Below are 22,877 nucleotides of genomic sequence, written 5' to 3'. Positions count from 1 at the left end.
ATCTATTTTATATTATTGTCAATCTGGAAGGCACTAAAAATCTAAGGGAAACAAATTTCATATGTGCCAACTATATGAAGAACTGCCTCAATAAATTTTTTTAATAATAGAAATAATAAAGATGACACTGTGGTTTTATAAATGTGACAAACAGCCATAAATTTTGATCTGAAGCTAGACTGCCCTTGGGCATGCTGTGGTATGGCTAATAGGTTGTGTTGTGACTGTTGTGTCCCATAAAGCATGTCAGAGAGAGTATCATCTCAAATATAAGGAGTTCCACCTGCCTGGAAACAGGGTCATAAAATGTAAGACGAGACGATACCTCACAGCCAAGAAGCAGTCTGAAACGAAAGAGGATTATCAAAGCGGAAACGTGGTTTTCTAGCAAAAGGTCAGAACTAAGAGGCTAATAAATAGCTTATTTAATGAAAATAGCATTTCAATTTTCTATTAATATACTGATATCAATGAATGAAATTTCTGGCTGAAAATATAAACATCAGCCTGGAAGTCAAGGGTGTGTTTGCTTCTTTTAGAGGCTGCTTCCATCACTTGATGCGTCTGGGTCTCTGTCAATCTTGCTCTAATTAAAATACCGGGTCTTAATTTAGAGATGTCTATGATAAAATGAATTGGTAATGTGGCAGTGAGGCCCTGTGAGGTCATAGTCTATAATCTCTAGAAGGTAGTAATCTGATTTGGCCTTGCAATGCTCTACAACCTAGTGCCAAGAACAAAGGAAATGGTAGCACTTGGGTATACACATGACATAAAAACAACACATATGTGTGTGTGTGTGTGTGTGTGTGTGTGTGTGTGTTGGGAGGTGTCATTCAGGTTTAGGGCGTTGCATTACAGAAGGATATTTGGTGATGTTGTAATGAACCGGTTTACTATGTTCTAATTACCATTCCCTTTCCCAGCAGTAAGTATAAAAGCTTTCAATGGATACCTATTGCTTTTGCTGCTCAAGATCCATTCATCCTAATTCTGGTAGCTATAACCTTAATTTCTCTTTGAATAATCACCCACTTTCCTATTCTCAGCCTATATGCTTTGGACGGATCATGTTATGTAGGCCTAAAACAAAGCACCATATCCCCTAGAAATATGATGTGTGACAAAAGATACTTTCAAATATGCATTGTCAAAAGTATATAATGGTTCCTTCTTAAAACATGTGATCAGCTATTAGTAAGTATGCTAGTTATTCAAAGGAATGCTTCAATTAATAAATTACCCGATTGGTAAAACCATTATAGCTTTGAAAATAAAAATCGTAGAAATCATGATTCATGCCTTTATTCCACAAATAGTTATTGATTTCCTACTAAGTGCCAGGTATCTTGTCAGACAGAAGAAATAACCTTACCCTCATGGAACTTACATTCTAGTGGGGAAGACAGATAGTAAGCATGTAAACAATAAACAATTTTGGATAGTGAGATGAGCTGTGAGAAAAATAAAGCAGGGAAGGTAGTAGAGAGTGATGGAACAGGAGTGCAGAGCTATTTTACGTAGAACAGCCAAGAAATTACATTTCAAATGCTCAAGTGACATTTTAGCAGAAGTATGAATAATGTAAAAGATGAAGCAACAAACAAAAAGAAAAATGGCAAAACTGCCAGGCTCCAACTCAGTTATTTTAAATGCCCTAAAGACAGATGGGTATTTATAAAATCAAGAAACAACAAGATGGCACAAGGATAAAATTGGGAGTCCAGAAACAAAACCTACTATTTATGGTCAGCTGATTTTCAACAAAAGGTCCAAGGTGATTCAGTGAGAAAAGAATAGTATTTTCAAAAAATGGCACAGAGACAATGTACCATTATCCCATACAATGGGATATCCACGTAAAAAATAATGATTTTTACCCTTACCTCACACCACATGCAAAAATTAACTCAAACTAAATCAGAGACTGAAATGTCAGAGCTAAAACTATAAAACTCTAAGAGTAAATCTCCATCATCTTCAATTAGGCAATGATTTCTTAGATATGAAGCCAAATGTGATAAAAGATATGATTGACTTTATAAAAATTAAAAACTTTGGTGCTCCAAAGGAGACCACCAAGAAAATGAAAAGACAACCCACAGAATGGGAGAAAATATTTGCAAATCATATACATGATTAGGGTCTTATATCCAGATTAAATGGACAACCCTTACAGTTCAGGAATTGAAAGAGCCAAATAACCTAATTAAAAATGGCCAAAGAATTTTAATAGACATTTATGCAGAGAAGACATATGAATGGCTAATAAATGCATGAAAAGACACTCGACATCATTAGTCATTAAAGAAATGTATATTGAAATCATAATGACATACTATTTCATAGTGTAGCTATAATAAAAAGATAGATATATCTATATTTTTATTTTATATATAATAATCATCATATATAATATATCATATATGTAATACATATATATAAATATAATAAATAATAGTGAGAAAGTGGAGAAATTAGAATACTCATTCATTGCTGGTGGGAATGTAGTTTGTGGTAGCCACTATACACAAGAGTTTAGAAACTTCTCAAAATGACAAACAATTACCATTTTGTGAAACTGAGCAATTTTATTCCTAAGTAACTGCCCCCCCCCAAATGAAAACATACATCCACACACAGATTTAGAAATGAATGTTCTTAGCAATATTATTCATAACGGCCCCAAAGTGAAAATAATCTAAATGACCATGAACTGATGGATAATTTGTGGTGTATCCATGTAATGGAATATCATTTGGCAATACAAAAAGGGATGAATTAGTAATACATTCTACACTTAGCACATTATGCTAATTGAAATTAGTCAGTCACAAAACTCCCACATATTGTATGATCTCACTTACATTAAATACCCAGGGTAGGGAAATGTATAGAGACACAAAGTAGATGAGTGATTGTCTAGGGCTGGGAGGAAATGAAGGGGAGGCCATATGGAAAGTGACTGTTAATGGGTACAAAGTTTCTTTTTGGAATGATGAAAATGTTTAAAAATTACATTATGGTGATGGTTGCACAATTTTATAAATATACGAAACCCACTGACTTGTACACTTGAAACAGGTGAACTTCAAGGTGTGTAAATTATATCAATAAAGCTGTAACAACAACAGGTTCAGCATGACTAGAGAAAGAATAGTGGAAGGAAAGCGAAAGAGACTGGCAAGGGCCAGGATATATATAATTCCAGAAATTTCAAAGCCACTAGGGCTTTTTAAGCAGAAGTGTGACATGATATGATTTATATAATGACATGATCTGATATTACATGATACATAATATATTACTATATATAATTATATGCTGTAATAATTATATGATAATATGTGATAATTATATAATATAATCAAATATATAAATGTTAATATTCAAGAATAGTTAAATTTTTTATTCTTCTATGTTCATACCTTTTTTTGTTGTGAATTAGAGATGTAAGTCCAACTCAAAGTGCTAATTAAATCTTTTGAAAAGACATACTAAATAAAGATTAATGAGTAAAGTCCTCTGATGTACCATTTTCTAGATCTTCCAGAAAAAAAGTAGCCGACTCTGTGTGTATCTAAGAAATAGAAACTCAAATGCTTAACTCACTAAAATTTAAATAAAAATAAAAAAAGAAACTCAGATGCTTTTTTGTCTGTAAATAAATTATAAAGGTCATTCACTTCACTTCCTTCACTTGAGGAAAGAAACCAAGGAAATCAAACATATATTTGGTGGAACACTGACAGAGGCCTTCTGTTCCTACTGCAGTGTTTACTGAACTCTACTTTGTAGAATTTGTGGTGCTGAGTTACATATTATTTGTTTCAAACTGTGGATTATAACTTCAGAGTTGCAGTATTATTTTGGTTACTGAAGAATAAAATTCTAGAGGAAAAATATAAATAGGAATACTTTAAGTGGAATAGAATGAGGTATGGGATGTCCCTGAAACAAACTGAGTAAATAACATATATTAAAACCATTTTAATACCTATTTTCTAACCATCTTCATCAAATTATTACCTTTTAATTTAAAAATCCATAATTTAAATAAAATTTTCCAAGTTATTATTCTTATATCAAACACTCAGAATAATGTTTTCTTCACTTGACCTCAACAGATGAAAGGCTCACCCTTATGAGCTCTTTAGGCAGCTGACCAGAGCATCTAAAGAAATGTCTGAAATATTATCTTTTCACCAACTGTTTCATGTACTCCACATATTATTAAATATTAAAATGATTTCTTCCAAGGTAGACTGGGGTGGTTTTGGAATTTGTTTTGTTTCTTTTCCCTTGAATATGAGGGATGCAGATCACTTTGTATAACTCACAGAAGTTAATTCTAATGTAATTCGAAGGTAGTAAGTTCTCTTTCAGGGACAAACTTTAGTTTGAATGTATACTCATGGGAACTGGCAAGAGACATCTATGGAACTCCTGCCATCCTTGTATGTTAGGTCGATTAGCGGGTGTGTCCTCTTGTCTGGACACACAGACATGTGGACTTTATAAAAATTAAAAACTTTAGGGGCGCCTGGGTGGCGCAGTCGGTTGAGCCTCCGACTTCAGCCAGGTCACGATCTCGCGGTCCGTGAGTTCGAGCCCCGCGTCAGGATCTGGGCTGATGGCTCAGAGCCTGGAGCCTGTTTCCGATTCTGTGTCTCCCTCTCTCTCTGCCCCTCCACCGTTCATGCTCTGTCTCTCTCTCTGTCCCAAAAATAAATAAACGTTGAAAAAAAAAATTAAAAACTTTGGTGCTCCACTGTTTCCATGTGGGCTTGCTCTTGATCTCTGTGTTTGGCTATAGTGCAGCAGACTGCAGCATATAATGTGTTTGACTCAAGAAACTGGATTTTAATACCAGCTTAGTTTCTAAATGGTTGTGTGACCACAGGCAAGACGTTAACTTCTCTGAATCTTACTTTTCTAGTTAATAAAACAGAAAGTGCTCTACCTCTATCAGATCATTATTAATTGGATTAAATAAGTTAATACATGAAAGGGTTTTGAGATGTTTGAAGCATCATGTTGATGTTTTTCTTTCCTATTTCTGCTTTGATATCTGTATGTTCCACATATATATAAATATACTTTGCCTTGGATTATACATTTGCAAAAAAGAAAAACCAAGTTAATGTTAGTTCCTTTTAAAAATATTCAGCAAATTATGGACAATGTATGTATCAAATTAGTGACAATAATGTAATTACCCAGCAGTAAATTGTTGAGTTATACAATATCTAAAGTATTGGCTCTTAGCCTTGGCCACACAACAGAATTCATTTGGGGAGTTTCAAAAGTTCCCATTAACCAGGTCACATCTAGACTAATGAAGTTAGTTTCTTTGGGAAGGAGGCCAAGGTGTCAGTTTTAAAGCTCCTGAACAGATTCTAATGTACAGCTGAGGTTGAGAACAACCAATATACAGTATTGTACGGTACAGGGGATGGTAAGGCTAGGATCCTCACTAGGATTGGGAAACAAAGGGAAGAGCTGAGACTCTTCCACTGCTTAATGTAACTCTGACTCAAATCCTCTGTTATGTTTGTCAATAGTCAAGATGGCTTATGCATTGAAATCTCTTTTCTAAGTAAAATCCCCTGAAAATGAACTTCAAGTAATATGCACATGGTTTTGTGTTGTAAATAATTTGTTAAAAAGAACATCCATTATGAAATCAGATTTATAGTCTATAGAAATTAATAGACTTGAATCTGGGTAACACTTTATGGTTTAAAATTTACTTCCATATATTTTATTTAATTTAATCCTAGAGTTGAAAACAGACTTGATTTTCAACACCTCTGAAAAATAAATATGTAAATATAAGTGCATTAAATTAGAACTGTTGGACATTTTGCCCTGTTTTGTTGTGGCAGGTGGTTTGAAAGTTGAGATGTTTCATCATTGAGGAGGAACGTCGAAGTTTACTAAGTGCTTTTCTATGGTTAAACAAGGTTAAGAATTCTGGCCAGGTAAAAAATGACATTCATTTTAATTAATTCAATGTCCTCAGTGGTGGCATTTATTATATATGCTTATTGCTATATGGAGTTTATTCTAATAAGATTAGAAATGCATTAGTTCTTTAGGTCACATTAAGGGATGCAGAGCTATGTTTTTGTTAATAATAACACTTTCCATTTATTCAGTACTTTTTGATTTTCAAAGCATTGGAAGTGCTCATGTGAGTTCAAGTCAACACTCCATCTGCATGAGGCAGTTCTGTAAGTCTGAATTGTAGCTGAAGCAGATTTAATTAATATTATTTGACAGAAGAGGACACTGAGGCCACAGCAGGCAAGTGTCTGAGATCATGTGGTTAATTGAATTGGAACACAGAACTTCGGTTTTGAGTCAGACAAACCTAGGTTAAAATTCCAACTTGACCAATTATACCTTTGACAAGTTACTTATTTTCTCCGTGCCTTGGTTTCTTCATTTACAACAAAGAAGAAAAGGTTATTGTGATGATTAGATAAAACATTATGTGTAAGCAGGACCCGCTATATACTTAGTGGTGCAAAATGAAAATGTGAGTCTCCTTGTTCAATGATTATTAATAATGACACAATGGCAACAGCAGAGCATTAAACCAAGTGTGAGGTACTTCTAAGTGGAAGACTTTGTGTAACTGTACTGGTCACACACCCCTGAAGCCTGCCTGTGTTTAAGATACATAATATAGGGGCACCTGGGTGGCTCCGTCGGCTAAGCATCTGACTTTGGCTCAGGTCATGATCTCACGGTTTGTGAGGTCGAGCCCCGCGTCAACTGTCTGCTGTCAGTGCAGAGCCTGCTTTGAATCTTCTGTCTTCCTCTCTCTCTCTCTGCCCTTCCCCTGTTCATTCTCTCTCTCAAAAATAAACATTAAAAAAATATACATAGTATATACGACATATATACTATACAGTAGTCCCTCCTTATCTGCAATTTTGCTTTTGATGGTTTCATTTATCCATAGTGAACTGTGGTCTGGAATCAGATGATCCTCCTTCTGACTAATCCTCAGCAGGTTGATAATAGCCTAACGCTATGTCACAATGTCTACATCATTCACCTCACTTCATCTCATCATGTGGGCCTTGTATCATCTCACATCATCACGAGAAGAGTGAGTACAATATAAGGTATTTTGAGAGAGACAGAGGCCACATTAACATAGCTTTTATTACAGTTTATTGTTATAATTATTCTATTTTATTATTAGTCATTATTGTTAATCTCTTACTGTGCTTAATTTATAAATTAAACTTTATCATAGATTTGTATGTATGGGAAACACAGCATATACAGGGCTCGATATTATCCATGGTTTCAGGCATTCACTGTAGGAATATATCCCATATGAATAAGGGGGGGGCTACTGTATATAGTATATTTAGCATAGCAGACACTCAATGTATGGTAACTGTTGTCACTTCTTTTCCTATTTTCATTCAGATTTCTTTTCCTTAAATTAAAAAATTTGTATTCATTGTAATTGGATTTTTTTCAACTATAGCATTGCAATAAGTGATTATTTAAAAAAATTTTTTTAAATTTTTTAGAGTGAGAGCAGGAGCAGGGAGAGGGGCAGAGGGGGAGAGAGAGAGAGAGAGAGAGAGAGAGAGAGAGAGAGAGAGAGAGAGAGAATCCTAAGCAAGCTTCATGCTCAGTGTGGAGTCCAAGGCAGAGCCTCTCCCATGACCCTGGGATCATGACCTGATCCAATATCAAGAGTTGAATGCTCAACAATTTGAGCCACTCAGGCGCCCCCACCCCTCTTTTATTTTTATTTTTTAAAATGATTAGTTTTTTTTTAAATGTAAAATCTCCAAACTTTAATAGAAATTATGGTGCTTCATCATGCTGTGTAGTCTCTCTATACTATGTTTATAATGTCTCCTTGCACTTAAAAATTATGAATAATTTAGGTTTTTTCCATACTGTACAGATCTTCCTCGACTTACAAGGGGATTATATCCAAATACATCCATCATAAGTTGAAAATATTGTAAGTCATAAAATGCATTTAATACACCTAACCTACTGAACATCATAGCTTAGCCTAGCCTGCCTACTTTATATGTGCTCAGAACACTTACACTAGCCCACAGCTGGGCAAAACCATCTATTACAAAGCCTATTTTATAATAAAGTATTAAATATCTCATGAAATTTATTGAATACCCTACTAAAAAAGAGAACAGAGCAGTTGCACAGGTACAGGATGGTTACAAGTGCATCAGTGTTTACCCTCGTGATGCTGTGACTGACTGGGGACTGCAGCTCACTGCCACTGCCCAGCCTCAGGGGACAGTACTGTCCTGCATATTGCTGGTCCAGGAATAGATCACAGTTCAAAATTTAAAGTACAGTTTTCACTGAATGAGTATTGCTTTTGCACCATCATAAAGTTGAAAAATCGTTAAGTCAATCTATTGTAAGCTGGGAGATGTCTGTACTTGGCCAAACTAACATTGTTGTCATTACTTAAGAAAACTCTGTTTTTCTCTTTATGGCTTTTTAATTGCACCACTAGAAATGCGTTATTAAAATAGAGTGTCTTGATTTATATGACTGAAACCCACATTAGAAATTTTCAGTTACTTCCTTGATCTTTGCATTTCAATCACTACTCTATAGTTTTCATGTGAAACTATATAGCTTTAAAATATTTTAAATATTTTTCTCGCTTTTTTTTCCCTTGTTAAATATGGGATAAAAGTCGTTAAAGCATGCGCACGCGCGCGCGCGCGCGCGCGCGCACACACACACATTGGAGAGGTCTGAGTTTTCAAAGGAATTATAACCCAGAAAAGTAAAAAATACATGTAATATTTTCATTATGAGAGTGATATACATAACCTTTTTCAGCCTCTTTGTCTCTTTCTCTTTTTGGTTTTATTTTGCTTTGATTTTCTGTTTGTAGATTAAGGAGGTTAGGACTGATATCATGAAGTGCCCTCCAATATTTTAATTCTTAAAATGTATTTCTACCTCTTCTATTTCTTATTTCTGTACTCTCAGTGCCAGGCTAACTATGTGTGTATGTGTGTGTAGAATTGTATCATTTGACTCTTACAAAAATCTTTGAACGTTGTTTGTGGGTGGTAATGTTCTCATTTTATAAGGAGGAAAACAGAACCTCAGAAAGAGTTAATGACTTGGCCAGGGTCACACAACTAATAAGCATTAACATGAGACTCAACTCCAAATTCTGAGACCCACCCCTAGTATTCGCTTTCCTGAATGCTATGGGGTTAGGTGAAGAGGTGGAGAAGTTAGGGGGTAAAAAGAGATGAAAGAAAACAGTGTAGTAGTTGGTGGTGTGCTGGAAAATGTTTACAAGCTGGCTGAGGGTAAGGGATAGCCTGATTTGTAGTGTTCATTAATTTCCCTGGTGTACGTATGCCCATAGTTTCATCCTATGGTGTGATGTCACTGAAGGCGGAGTTGGGAAGTAACGATCCAGTATGAATCTAGCATACCACCGGTGGTAGGTAAAATGTTACAATGAATTGTGAAAAAAAAGTTTTGAGAAAATGTCAGATTTATAGCTCAGGGGAATGGGGAGCATAGTTTGGGGACTAGTGCTCATTATTTAAAGACTCCTTAGGCTTCTCATGGTCAATCCAAAGTTTAATCTCAGCATTCCAAACCATTTCAGTCTGAAACCAATGCAGAAAAAATTGGGAAGCTGAGAGGAATTTGCTTAAGTCCCTTTCTTAACAAAGCCATTGAATGTTTCAGTTTTTACCTCTCAGTTTGAAAGGCACCTGGATCAAAACATTTGCAAGCAACTACAAATACCTTCTCTAAAAGAATCATGATGTTTTAAATGTAATTAGTATATAATTGTAGAATTTAGTAAACCTCTCATTGGTCAAACTATACAATTTATGTATTTTTGGGAAATAAGGTAAAAAAGTCTTTAAAATTACAGTGCTCACTAAACCTATTATTCAAAGTAGGTAAAAAAGGGCATTGATCTCAGTGAATTTTTAAATGCGCTGATTCTAGGTGAAAAAAGATCATGTAGCTGCTAATAGAAATAACTAAATCAGAGAACTGGGTTAGGTTATGATATTTGTGGGAGAGGAAATATGAATAATTTTTAACCTTCTAGGTGCCTGTAAATAAGGCATAATTAAAACTTTATCAATGTTTAAGAATCTCTGGAGAATTAAAAACATCATATCATAACCTGATTAAAGGCACCTTTCTGGTTTATTTTCCTTATTACCTTAAATCCAACACTTGACCTAGATCAAGGCAGGATAGGATGAAAATTATCTTTAAAAAAAATCCAATGAGTCTGAGAATGATTAAGACATAATCTCAGCTTCAAGAAGGATTTTAAGAAATAGAGGCAATGTCTAGAGCAGCTGGGATCCAAATAATGAATGGCTATTAACAGTGTAAAAGAAAAAACTGGAGGACGAAGGTAATGTCTGAGATGTTCAGAAAATAAGGTAGGGTAATGTGTGAAGCTTAGAGTAGGCAGTAATAAAATGAAATCCTTATATACCATATTAAGGAGTTGGTGAAGTCAGTAGGAGCTTTGCCAAGTTATCTGAAGAATGAAATAAGAGAAATTAATTTTATGGGAGTATTAAGATCTTAATGTCTTGCTTTCTAAGTGTAATGTAATTTAATAGATAAGATCCTATTCAGTTTTCTGGTTCTAAGGAAGAAAAACAGATTCTGTAATGGAAAAGTAAATCCTGATTTTAGATACGTCAAAGGAGAAGCAATTTTTGTGCTACTTGGTATTTGTCAGTAGTTTTTGGAGCATTTCAGAAATGTTTCCGTTCAAACTGCTCTTTATCATTTTCTTCAGAGCAAAGCTTTATCTTTGTCTTATTCAACAATCAGAAGATAGGACTTTCAAAAAAGGTTCCCACTGTCCCACAGTTTTACACTGTCAGTTTCACCAGAGGCCTTGGTAAATACACTTAATCCCCTGATTCTAATATTCAAAAGCCGTGCAAGAGAGCTAAATTGGAGTTGAAATTAAGTAGATGGTGTAGGATAAACAAGAAAAACTTCCAGTTCATCAGATTTTCCTTATGTGAAAAGGACATTTTATCAACAATCAATTTTTATGTGTTGTAGTGTTTAACCACTGAAAATAATGAGAAAGCCCCTACAAAGAATGCTCCACTCCATTCAACATGGTGACAGCATTAATTTGTCCCAGACTACATAAATGAGAGAAGGTAAACCATGGATTCATTGGACTGCCCTGAACATTCTCTGAAACTTCATCAATTATAAAAACTCTTCTCACCTGCTCTGGATATCCATCCATACTCCTTTGCCCTTTAGTTTGAATTAAGCACCGTCCAGGCTGAGGTCCCCGGGTGGCCTGTGAAGAGGGGATCTGAATAGGCAATGGTGACTGAAATTGCTGGATGGTCACTTTGTTTATATTTCCCTCATATGGCTGCTGCTCCCGGCTCCGATGCTGAAGGCTTTGGGACCCCATCAAAGTCTGGATGTGGCTTCCTGCCTGTGGAGAAGATAATTTGTCAGACGAAGATTCATGGTGTTGAAAGGATGTGATTAAAGTAGAAAACACGTACAGAATACCTCTCTGGTAAAGTGGCATCATTTGGGCTCTCAGCCACTGCTGGAAAGGATAATGAAAAAACAGTAAGGGTCTGCCTACTGTGGTTTGTGATAATGTTAATATTGGAGCAAGGTTGCAATAAATACATTCATAGTCATTTTATGTCTTGCCACAGATTATTTTGTCCCTGATTTTAAGGGAGCAAAATTCTCCCTGAAAAATTTCAAGAAGAAAAAGAAGTCACAACTTAAAAATAAAGTGGAGTTCTATCTGGCATTTTATTTTATTTTATTAAAAAAAAATTTTTTTACATTTATTTATTTTTGAGAGACAGAGCACAAGTGGGGGATAGGAAGAGAGAGAAGGAGACACAGAATCCGAAGCAGGCTCCAGGCTCCGAGCTGTCAGCACAGAGCTGGACGCGGGCTCGAACTCACTGCAAGATCATGACCTGAACCGAAGTCGGACGTTCAATCGACTGAGCCACCCAGGCGCCCCTCTGGCATTTTATTTTGAATAACAGCAGGGAGAGAGATGTGGTATAGGAAACATCAGGGGGAGAATGACAGAACCCAGTTCCTAATTCTGTAGCAAAAGAATTGAAGTGTATATATTCCTTTGTGCCACAGTGCATAGTGAGCTTGTTCAGGTGAGTTTAATCAGTATTTATTCATTTTCTGCATTATTAAATCAAGAGTATGGTTTTGGGAATCTTTAAGTCACATTGAAAATGAATGATATGATAAATTCTTGTGAGTATCTGTAACTCATGGAGGCACTAGATATGGAAAGGTCTTCAAAGTGAGTTCTGCATGCATATCATCCCATTGTGAGTTTTAGAGAGATTATTAGTACCTCATGTAAAGCAATCTACTTATTTTTAATGTTTGTTTATTTTTCAGAGACAGAGTGCAAATGGGAGAGGGGCAGAGAGAGGGAGGGAGACACAGAATTGAAAGCAGGCTCCAGGCCCTGAGCTGTCAGCACAGAGCCCGACGTGGGGCTCAAACTCATGAGCATGACAGCATGACCTAAGCTGAAGTTGGACGCTTAACCAACTGAGCCAACCAATTGCCCCAGTAATGATCATTTCTCACTTCTTAAGGGTGGCTGTTGGAGGGAGAAGACATGTTCACTTGGTCTCCAATCTTCAAATGATATGGTGCATACCACTGTTCTGTGCTCACTTTGATTTTATCGCCTTTGTTCTAGCATTGGTTCCTTGAGTCGTTCTTTCTGAAACCTTTTCCACCAACCAACCAGTTCTGCTTGTGGGCTGGTAACCTAGCATACGCCTTTCAAAATTATGTATGGTTTAACATGGAGGTCTAACATGGAAAGTGAATGCTTATCATTAATAGTTTTAAACATATGTTTTACTGTTGTGCTTGGTACGTCACCTATTACTATGGAAAACATCTGAGGGGTTACTTCCTGAATTAGTTTTTTTTTTTTTGATCTTTTAAGGGTAGATAATTTGGAATTCAAAAGTGAATTTTACCTTAGAATTCATTAGCTAGGAAAGGCTGTGAATTTTGCTATTAGTAACAAATTTGTAATTCATTAGCTAGGAAAGTCTGACTAATCAAGATTTTTGATTAAGAAATCAGATTGGGGGAATAAAGGAAACATTATTAAACATGTATTCAAGGAAGAGATTAATTTGAATTTTTAAAAATTCTTAAAAAAAGAGCAATGTGAGACATAGAAAATAGTGATCATGGAATATCATTTGGAGAAGATGGGAGGTATATTGCTTGGTTCCAAACAAAAGGTGATTTCAGTAAAAAAAATACTCAAAGTTATTATTTCACAATATGAATGGCAAAGTAAACAACCATCTGAATATATATTTAGACCCCAACTGGTTAGCTTATTATCATGTACAATTTTTTACATTCAGAAACACTAAACATATGTCAGTCATGAAAAATTGGAAGAAAAGATGCAAAAAAAGAGTGTCAGGCAAAACGAGCACAATGTGAAAATAATTACCAATCCAATGTTATCCAACACAACTAACCAAGAATGGCAAAACTATAACATCATAAACACAACTAAGATAGCTTTATAAAGGGCAAAAATATATTTCTTTATTGCACCTATTCCCTTCTCAGAAATCTAAATGAAAAGAGATGTTGCAACTTTGAGAGCTATTCTAGATGACTGAACACCCTCCTGGTCAAATTTTTGTCTTTAGTTTAATCCTCTCCTACCTCTATAGAATTTCACATTCTCTTGTTCGGGAGGAGAGAAAAGCCATGATAAGCTGTATGACATTTTGAGCTGCTATACTCTGAATGAACTCACTGGCATTCTAAGCTATGCTAAGTTACATAGCTAGACATTGATTTCCTGGAGTTAGAGGAGCTGATGATGTAGGCCAACTGAAGCTGTACAACTTGGCTATGGAACAATAAATTGATTTTACACTTATACCTGCTTGTCACCTCCACTGTCATAATTCATGGGTCTTCAGTCAGTGCTTGAGCCAGTGGAAAAGAGGAACACCATCAGTTTAAATGAAAGTGATCACATAGACAAGCAAAGAATTGTTAACACCCAGAAAAACTTAGAGGGATCTAGAGGGGCAGAGATGGTGGAATAGCATGGAAGTTTTTTTGCATCTCTCGTCCCTGAAATGTAACCATCCTGCACACCTAGAAAACTGATTTGAGGATTAACACAACAATCTGTACAACATGAACCAGAGAACTCAGCAGGTACGCAGTGCAGAGAGGTGACCTGGCGGGGGAGAGGAGGAGCTGTGCAGGGCAGGGAGCTGTTTTTGCTTGTGGGAGAGGACGGAGAGGGGGAGAGAATACAGAAAGCACCTCCAATGCCCAAAAGCAGCTAGAGAGAAAAGAAAGTGTACACAAAGGACTGAACAAAAAAGGGAGAAATTAGAAAGGAGAGGGTTTAAATTCCATCAAGATTCTATAAACAGGGGGAGTGCAGAGTCTGAAACCCTGCAGCTTGATACCTGGTGATGCTCTGGTGGGAAGGGCAAATCCCCAGAAGCAGAGAGAAAGAGGTCTTCAGGGTCCTCAGGCCATATGGAGAGAGGAGGTTCCCCTGCTGAGAGGAAACTTGGTAGAGGCTGTGCGGCCTCTCCACAGGCAAAGGTCCCAAATGGTCCCCAGAGACAATCACATTCACTGTGCTGAAACAAGGATGTTAAGAGGAGCCTGGAAACAGATGTGTGTTGTGATTTTCCATAATCACTGAAATGCTGCTGCTACATGATTGCATGATTTTTTTCTGGGGCAGGCTGGCACCCAGCTACAGTCTCTGGGCATCGGCCGCAGCGTGGTCTCCCAAACAGTCCTGAGGGTGGGCTGGCATCTGGCCATTGCTCTGTGAGACCCTCACCTAGAAGGTCTGAGTAGGTCAAAGCTGCAGTCCCTCAGAAGTGAGGGGTTGGGAAACACAGTCACATATGAGATAAAACTCAGGAGGGAGGTGCTGCCTGGCAACCTGATGGCTTGGTCACAGTGTAAAAGCGGGAAGTGGACAGAAGCCAGAGACAAAGGAGGGATGTACAATTGCTGGTTAGGGAGAGCACAGAGTTCTGATACTAGAGATTGGGTAGCTGGGTGACACCAATTTCACCTCTCCCACGCATGTGCATACACACCTACATGTGCCACAACAATCCACCCCACTAAGCTAAACAGCCCTATCTAGTGGAGAATGGAGCCCAGCCCAACTGGGCCAAACCCACTCTTCAGGAACAAGATAAGTCTCTCCGCCTGCTTAGTTTATGGACTATAAAGTATTTCATAGTTCAACTTCTAAGGGAAACCAATGTAATTTTAATCGTACTTCAGTCTGTTTGCTGGTCCATCTATTCATTTTTTTTCTGTTTTTATTCTTGAATGCAAAAAGAGGAAAAAAATTATTGTTATTCTCCATTTCTATTAAAATATTTTTCTTTAATTTTTTTCTACTCTATTTTTTACTTATTTGTAAAACTTTCAAATTCTTTTTTTCCTTCCATCATTTCATCTTATTGTACTCATTTTTTCAAATTTTCAAACATTTTCCTTTTTTATCCTTTTTTTCCTTATCTTTTCCTTCTTTCTCTACTCTATCAAGCTCCTTTCAACAACCAGACCAGAACACACCTAGGATCTAGCATCCTTTATTTGATTTTTTTGTACTGTTTTTTTTTTTTTATTTTTTTATTTATTTTTTTTTTTAAATTTTTTTTTTCAACGTTTTTTATTTATTTTTGGGACAGAGAGAGACAGAGCATGAACGGGGGAGGGGCAGAGAGAGAGGGAGACACAGAATCGGAAACAGGCTCCAGGCTCCGAGCCATCAGCCCAGAGCCTGACGCGGGGCTCCAACTCACGGACCGCGAGATCGTGACCTGGCTGAAGTCGGACGCTTAACCGACTGCGCCACCCAGGCGCCCCTTTTGTACTGTTTTTAAGTTTTTAATTTTAATGTTTTTTACCTTATTAATTCCTTTCTTCCTTCAAAATGATGAAATGAAGGAATTCATCCCAAAAGAAAGAAAATGATGAAATGACAGCCATGGACTTAATCAACACAGATACAAGCAAGATGTCTGAACTAGAATTTAGAATCATGATAATAAGAATACTAGCTGGGTTGAAAACAGATTAGAATCTCATTATGTGAAGATAAAAGCTAGTCAGGATGAAATAAAAAATGTTTTAACTGAGCTGCAATCTCAAATGGTGGCCACAGTGGCAAGGATGGATGAGACAGAGCAGTGAATCAGTGATATAGAGAACAAACTTATGGAGAAAATTGAAGCAGAAAAAAAGAGGGAGACTAAGGCAAAAGAGCACAATTTAATAATTATAGAAATCAGTGACTCATTAAAAAGGAACAACATCAGAATCAGAGGGGTCCCAGAAGATGAAGAGAGAGAAAAAGGGATAGAAGGGTTATGTGAGCAAATCATAGCAGAAAACTTTTCTAACCTGGGGAAAGTCACAGACATCAAAATCCAGGAAGCACAGAGGACTCCCATCAGATTCAACAAAAAACAACCATCAACAAGGCATATCATAGTCAAATTCACAAAATACTCAGGCAAGGAAAGAATCATGAAAGCAGCAAGGGAAAAAAGGTCCTTATCAACAAGGGAAGACAGATCAGGTTTGCAGCAGACCTATCCACGGAAACTTGGCAGGCCAGAAAGGAATGGCAAGATACCTTCAATGTGCTGTATCAGAAAAACATGCAGCCAAGAATTCTTTATCCAGCAAGGCTGTCATTCAAAATAGAAGGAGAGATAGAAAGGTTCCCAGACAAACAAAAATTAAAGGAGTTCATGATCACTAAACCAGCCCTGCAAGAAATTTTAAGAGGGACTCTCTGAGGGGAGAAAAGATAGAAAAAAAAAACGACCACAAGCAACAAAGACTAGAAAGGACCAGAGAACACCACCAGAAACTCCAACTCTACAGGCAACGTAATGGCAATAAATTCATATCTTTCAGTACTCATTCTAAACATCAATAGACTAAATGCTCCAATTAAAAAGACAGAGGGTAACAGAATGGGTAAGAAAACAAGATCCATTTAAATGATGTTTACAACAAACCCGCTTTAGACCTAAAGACACCTTCAGATTGAAAGTAAGGGGATGGAGAACCATCTATCATGCTAACAGTCACCAAAACAAAGCCAGAGTAGCCATACTTACATCAGACAATGTATACTTTAAAATAAAGACAATAACAAGAGATGAAGAAGGACATTATATAATAATTAAGGGGTCTATCCACCAAGAAGATCTAACAGTTGTAAACATTTATGCTCCAAATGTGGAACACCCAAATATATAAATCAATGAATTATAAACATAAAGAAACTCATTGATAATAATACCATAATACTAGGGGACTTCAACACCCCAGTTACAACAATGGACAGATCATCTAAACAGAAAATCAACAAAGAAATAATGGCTGTGAATGACACATTGGACCAGATGGGCTTAATGGATATATTCAGAACATTTCATCCTACAGCAGTGGAATACACATTCTTCTCCAGTGCACATGGAATGTTGTTCAGAATAGATCACATACTGGGACACAAATCAGCTCTCAACAAGAACAAAAAGATCGAGATCACACCATACATATTTTCAGACCACAATGCTTTGAAACTCAAAATCAACCACAAGAAAAAATGTGGAAAGATAACAAATACTTGGAGACTAAAGACCATCCTACTAAAGAATGAATGGGCTAATCAAGAAGTTAAAGACGAAATTAAAAAGTACATGGAAGCCAATGCAAATGATAACGCCACAGCCCAAAACCTCTGGGGTGCAGCAAGGCAGTCATAGGAGGGAAGTATATAGCAATCCAGGCCTTCCTAAAGAAGGAAGAAAGGTCACAGATACACAACCTAACCTCACACCTTAAAGATCTGGAAAAACAACAGCAAATAAAACCCCAAACCAGTAGAATACAGGAAATAATAAAGATTAGAGCAGAAATTAATGTTATAGAAACCAAAAAAAACAGTAGAATGAATCAACGAAACTAGAAGCTGGTTTTTTGAAAGAATTAACAAAATTGATAAACGCCTAGCCAGTTTGATCAAAAAGAAAAAGGAAAGGACCCAAATAAATAAAATCAAGAATGAAAGAGGAGAGATCACAACCCACACAGCAGAAATACAAACAATAAGAAGAGAATATTATGAGCAATTATATGCCAATAAAATGGGCAATCTGGAAGAAATGGGCAAATTCCTAGAAAAATATAAACTACCAAAACTAAAACAGGAAGAAATAGAAAATTTTAACAGACCCATAACCAGTAAAGAAATCGAATTAGTAATAAAAATTTCCCTAAAACAGGAATCCGGGGCCAGATGGCTTTCCAGGGGAATTCTACCAAACATTTAGAGAAGAGGGACCTCCTATTCTTTTGAAGCTGTTCCAAAAAATTGAAATGGAAGGAAAACTTCCAAACTCTTTCTATGAAGCCAGCATTACCTTGATTCCAAAACCAGACAAAGACCCCACTAAAAAGGAGAACTATAGACCAATTTCCCTGATGAACATGGATGCAAAAATCCTCAAAAAGATACTAGCCAACCAGATCCAACCATACATTAAAAAAATTATTCACCATGACCAAGTGGGATTTACACCTGGGATGCTGGGTTGGTTCAATATCAGCAAACCAATCAATGTGATACATCAATAAAAGAAAGGACAAGAACCACATGATCCTCTCAACAGACACAGAGAAAGCATTTGACAAAATACAGCATCGTTTCTTTTTTTTTTTTTAAATTTTTTTTTCAACGTTTATTTATTTTTGGGACAGAGAGAGACAGAGCATGAACGGGGGAGGGGCAGAGAGAGAGGGAGACACAGAATCGGAAACAGGCTCCAGGCTCTGAGCCATCAGCCCAGAGCCTGACGCGGGGCTCGAACTCACGGACCGCGAGATCGTGACCTGGCTGAAGTTGGACGCTTAACCGACTGCGCCACCCAGGCGCCCCTACAGCATCGTTTCTTGATAAAAACCCTCAAGAAAGTGGGGATAGAAGGATCATACCTCAAGATTGTAAAAGTCATATATGAAAAACCCACCGTTAATATCATCCTCAATGGGGAAAAACTGAGAGCTTTCCCCCTATGGTCAGGAAGGAGACAGGGATGTCCACTCTCGCCACTCTTATTCAACATAGTATTGGATGTCTTAACCTGAGCAATCAGACAACACAAAGAAATAAAAGGCATCCAAATCAGCCAGGTGGAGGCTTACTTTCACTCTTTGCAGATGACATGATACTCTTTATGGAAAACCCAAAAGATTCCACCAAAAAACTGCTAGAACTGATCCATGAATTCAGCAAAGTCGCAGGATACAAAATCAATGCACAGAAATGGGTTGCATTCCTATACACCCAATAATGAAGGAACAGAAAGCGAAATCAAGGAACCAATCCCATTTACAATTGCACCAAAAATCATAAAATACCTAGGAATAAATCTAACCAAATCTATACACTGAAAACTATAGAAAGTTTATGAAAGAAATTGAAGAAGACACACACAAAAAAGGAAAAATATTCCATGCTCCTGGATAGGAAGAACAAATATTGTTAAAATGTCAATACTACCCAAAGCAATCTACGTATTCAATGCAATACCTATCAAAATAACACCAGCATTCTTCACAGAGCTAGAACAAACAACTCTGAAATTTGTACAGAATGATAAAAGACCCCGAGTAGGCAAAGCAATCTTGAAAAAGAAAACCAAAGCTGGAGGCATCACAATCCCAGACTTGAAGCTGTATTACAACCTGTAATCATCAAGACAGTATGGTACTGGCACAAAAACAGACACTCAGATCAAAAGAACAGAATAGAGAACCCAGAAATGGACCCACAAACATATGGCCAACTAATCATTGACAAAGCAGGAATGAATATCCGATGGAATAAAGACAGTCTCTTCAGCAAATAGTGCTGGGAAAACTGGACAGTGACATGCAGAAAAATGAACCTGGACCACTTTCTTACACCATACACAAAAATAAACTCAAAATGGATGAAAGAGCTCAGGGTAAGACAAGAAGCCATAAAAATGCTTGAGGAGAAAGCAGACAGAAACCTCTTTGACCTTAGGGGTGCCTGGGTGGCTCAGTCAGTAAGCGTCTGACTTCGGCTCAGGTCATGGTCTCGCGGTTTGTGAGTTTGAGCCCCGAGTCGGGCTCTGTGCTGACAGCTCAGAGCCTGGAGTCTGCTTTCAGATTCTGTGTCTCCCCCTCTCTCTGCCTCTCCCATGCTCATGCTCTGTCTCTCTCTCTCTGTCTCTCAATAATAAATAAACATTAAAAAAAATTAAAAAACCCTCTTTGACCTTGGACGCAGTAACTTCTTACTCAACCTGTCTCTGGAAGCAAGGGAAACCAAAGCAAAATGAACTATTGGGACCTCATGAAAATAAAAAGCTTCTGTGTACCAGAGGAAACAATCAGCATAACTAAAATGCAACCAACAGAATGGGGGAAGATATTTGCAAATGACATATCAAATAAAGCATTAGTATCCAAAATCTATAAAGAACTTATCAAAGTCAACACCCAAAAAACAAATAATCCAGTGAAGAAATGGGCAAAAGACATGAATAGACACTTCTTCAAAGAAGACATCCAGATGGCCAATTGACACATGAAAAAATGCTCAACATCATTCATCATCAGAGAAATACAAATCAAAACCACATTGAGATATCACCTCACACCTGTCAGAATGGCTAACAATAACAATTCAGGCAACAACGGATGTTGGCGAGGATGCAGAGAAAGAGGATCTTTTTTGCATTGTTGGTGGGAATGCAAACTAGTGCCATGACTCTGGAAAACAGTATGGAGGTTCCTCAAAATTTTAAAAATAGAACTATCCTGTGACCTAGGAATTGCACTACTAGGTATTTATCCAAGAGATACAGGTATGCTGTTTCGAAGGGGCACATGAACCCCAATGTTTATAGCAGCACTATCAACAATAGCCAAAGTATGGAAAGAGCCCATATGTCCATCAATGGATATATGGATAAAGAAGAAGTGGTATGTATATGCAATGGAGTATTATTCAGCAATCAAAAAGAATGAAATCTTGCCATTTGCAACTATGTGGATGGAACTAGAGGGTATTATGCTAAGCAAAATTAGCCAGTCAGAGAAAGACAAATGCCATATGACTTCACTCATAAGTGAATTTTAAGATATAGAAAACATGAACTTAAGGGAAGGGAAGCAAAAATAATATAAAAACGTGAACTGAGGGCTGATGGGTGGGAGGGCGGGGATGGTGGGTGATGGGTAATGAGGGCACCTTTTGGGATGAGCACTGGGTGTTGTATGGAAACCAATTTGACAATAAACTAAAAAATAAATAAATTAATTAAAAAAAGGAAAAAAATAAAAATGGTATCTAAGAAAAAAAAATAATATAAAAACATGGAGAGGGACAAAACATAAGAGACTCTTGAATATAGAGAACGAACAGAGGGTTGCTGGAGGGGTTGTGGGAGGGAGGATGGGCTAAATGGGTAAGGGGCTTAAGGAATCTACTGCTGAAATCATTGTTGCCTCATGTGCTAATTAACTTGGATGTAAATTATAAAAAATAAGCAAATTATAGAAAAAAAAAGAAAAACTTAGAGTGGTCTAGAACATTACTTTAAACCCATGGATGCATAATCTACATGAAAACATCAATAAAGACTGCTTAACAACCCCTTCGTTGATTAGAATATTCTTATAATGGTCTATCCAAGGGTGAAAAGCTGATTGAATATATTATATAATAGCCTGTAGAATTATTTTTCTGGTTTATTTTTACCTTCTCATGGGATAGGTGCAGCCCAGGACTATGCTTTGATTTGGAACTCCTTGAAGGCAAGCTCTATATCCTACTTATCATCTTTAATGACTTGCACAGTAACTGGCATTTAATAAATAATGACTACTATCCAAACACTAGGTGCTAAACAATGCATTAAAACTTACCTTATACATATTACCTCCTTTAGTCCTTATAACAGCATTAGAGATTAATTATTATGAATTAATATTACCCAATTTTGCTAAGGAGGAAACTAAGTCTTGGGGAGGTTAAGTAGCTTTCCCAAGTAATTTGCACTAGTGGTAAACTGACAGGATCAGGATTTGAACCAAGGCTGTCTGACTATTAAAGGTCATTCTCTTAAACACAAAACTATACTGCAATCTCCTTACCCCCAAATTGACTTTTCTGTTCTGAAAAGGAACAAAAGGATCAGGTTTAGGATATATTAAATTTCTTTAGCAGTTCTTTAATTTGCCAAAGGGCCATTACTACTTATTGAATTAGGTCTGTTATCTATTTTAGATCCTATGGATGTGACAGATTATTATAGTTAGGCAAATAAGTGTATTTAGCAATCTTTTCATAATTATGAAGTAATGAAGCTCATGTTCTCACATGGTTTGGTAAAACATCAAATGGGCATGAAAAGAATGTGCTGTAAAATGATTCTGTTTGCATCAGTACTGTTCTTTCATTCTCTATTGGGGATACAGGCTGCAGTGAATGGGGAGAGGGAGATACAGAAGAAAGCCAGGAGTTAACACTACATTTTGTGTGAAGTTAAGCAAACATAAATGACATAAGATATCTAATGGGACAATTACAGTGTTGGAGGGACTGTAAAGAGGGTTTTTTCTGACTGGCACAAAGGCTTGAGAAAGGTAATGAGGATGCTTATGATGAAGTACAAAGGGCTAATGAAAATGTAGAAAATGTCAGA

At 36.8% G+C, this 22,877-nt stretch overlaps 1 protein-coding gene across 1 annotated transcript in view; it reads right to left on the bottom strand.

The window, feature by feature from the left end:
* Window positions 1-22,877, bottom strand: part of LOC115521426 (leucine-rich repeat-containing protein 7) — a 119,098-nt gene that overhangs the window by 34,424 nt on the left and 61,797 nt on the right. The window contains exon 11 of the mRNA XM_032594322.1: window positions 11,285-11,506. Coding sequence (XP_032450213.1) covers window positions 11,285-11,506 — 222 coding nt within the window. The remainder of the gene's footprint in view (window positions 1-11,284; window positions 11,507-22,877) is intronic.

This window comes from Lynx canadensis, chromosome C1, assembly GCF_007474595.2.
Source record: "Lynx canadensis isolate LIC74 chromosome C1, mLynCan4.pri.v2, whole genome shotgun sequence".
NCBI classification, from domain to species: domain Eukaryota; kingdom Metazoa; phylum Chordata; class Mammalia; order Carnivora; family Felidae; genus Lynx; species Lynx canadensis.
Note: the sequence above shows the minus strand (reverse complement) of the source record. Positions and strands in the feature narration are given on the sequence as shown.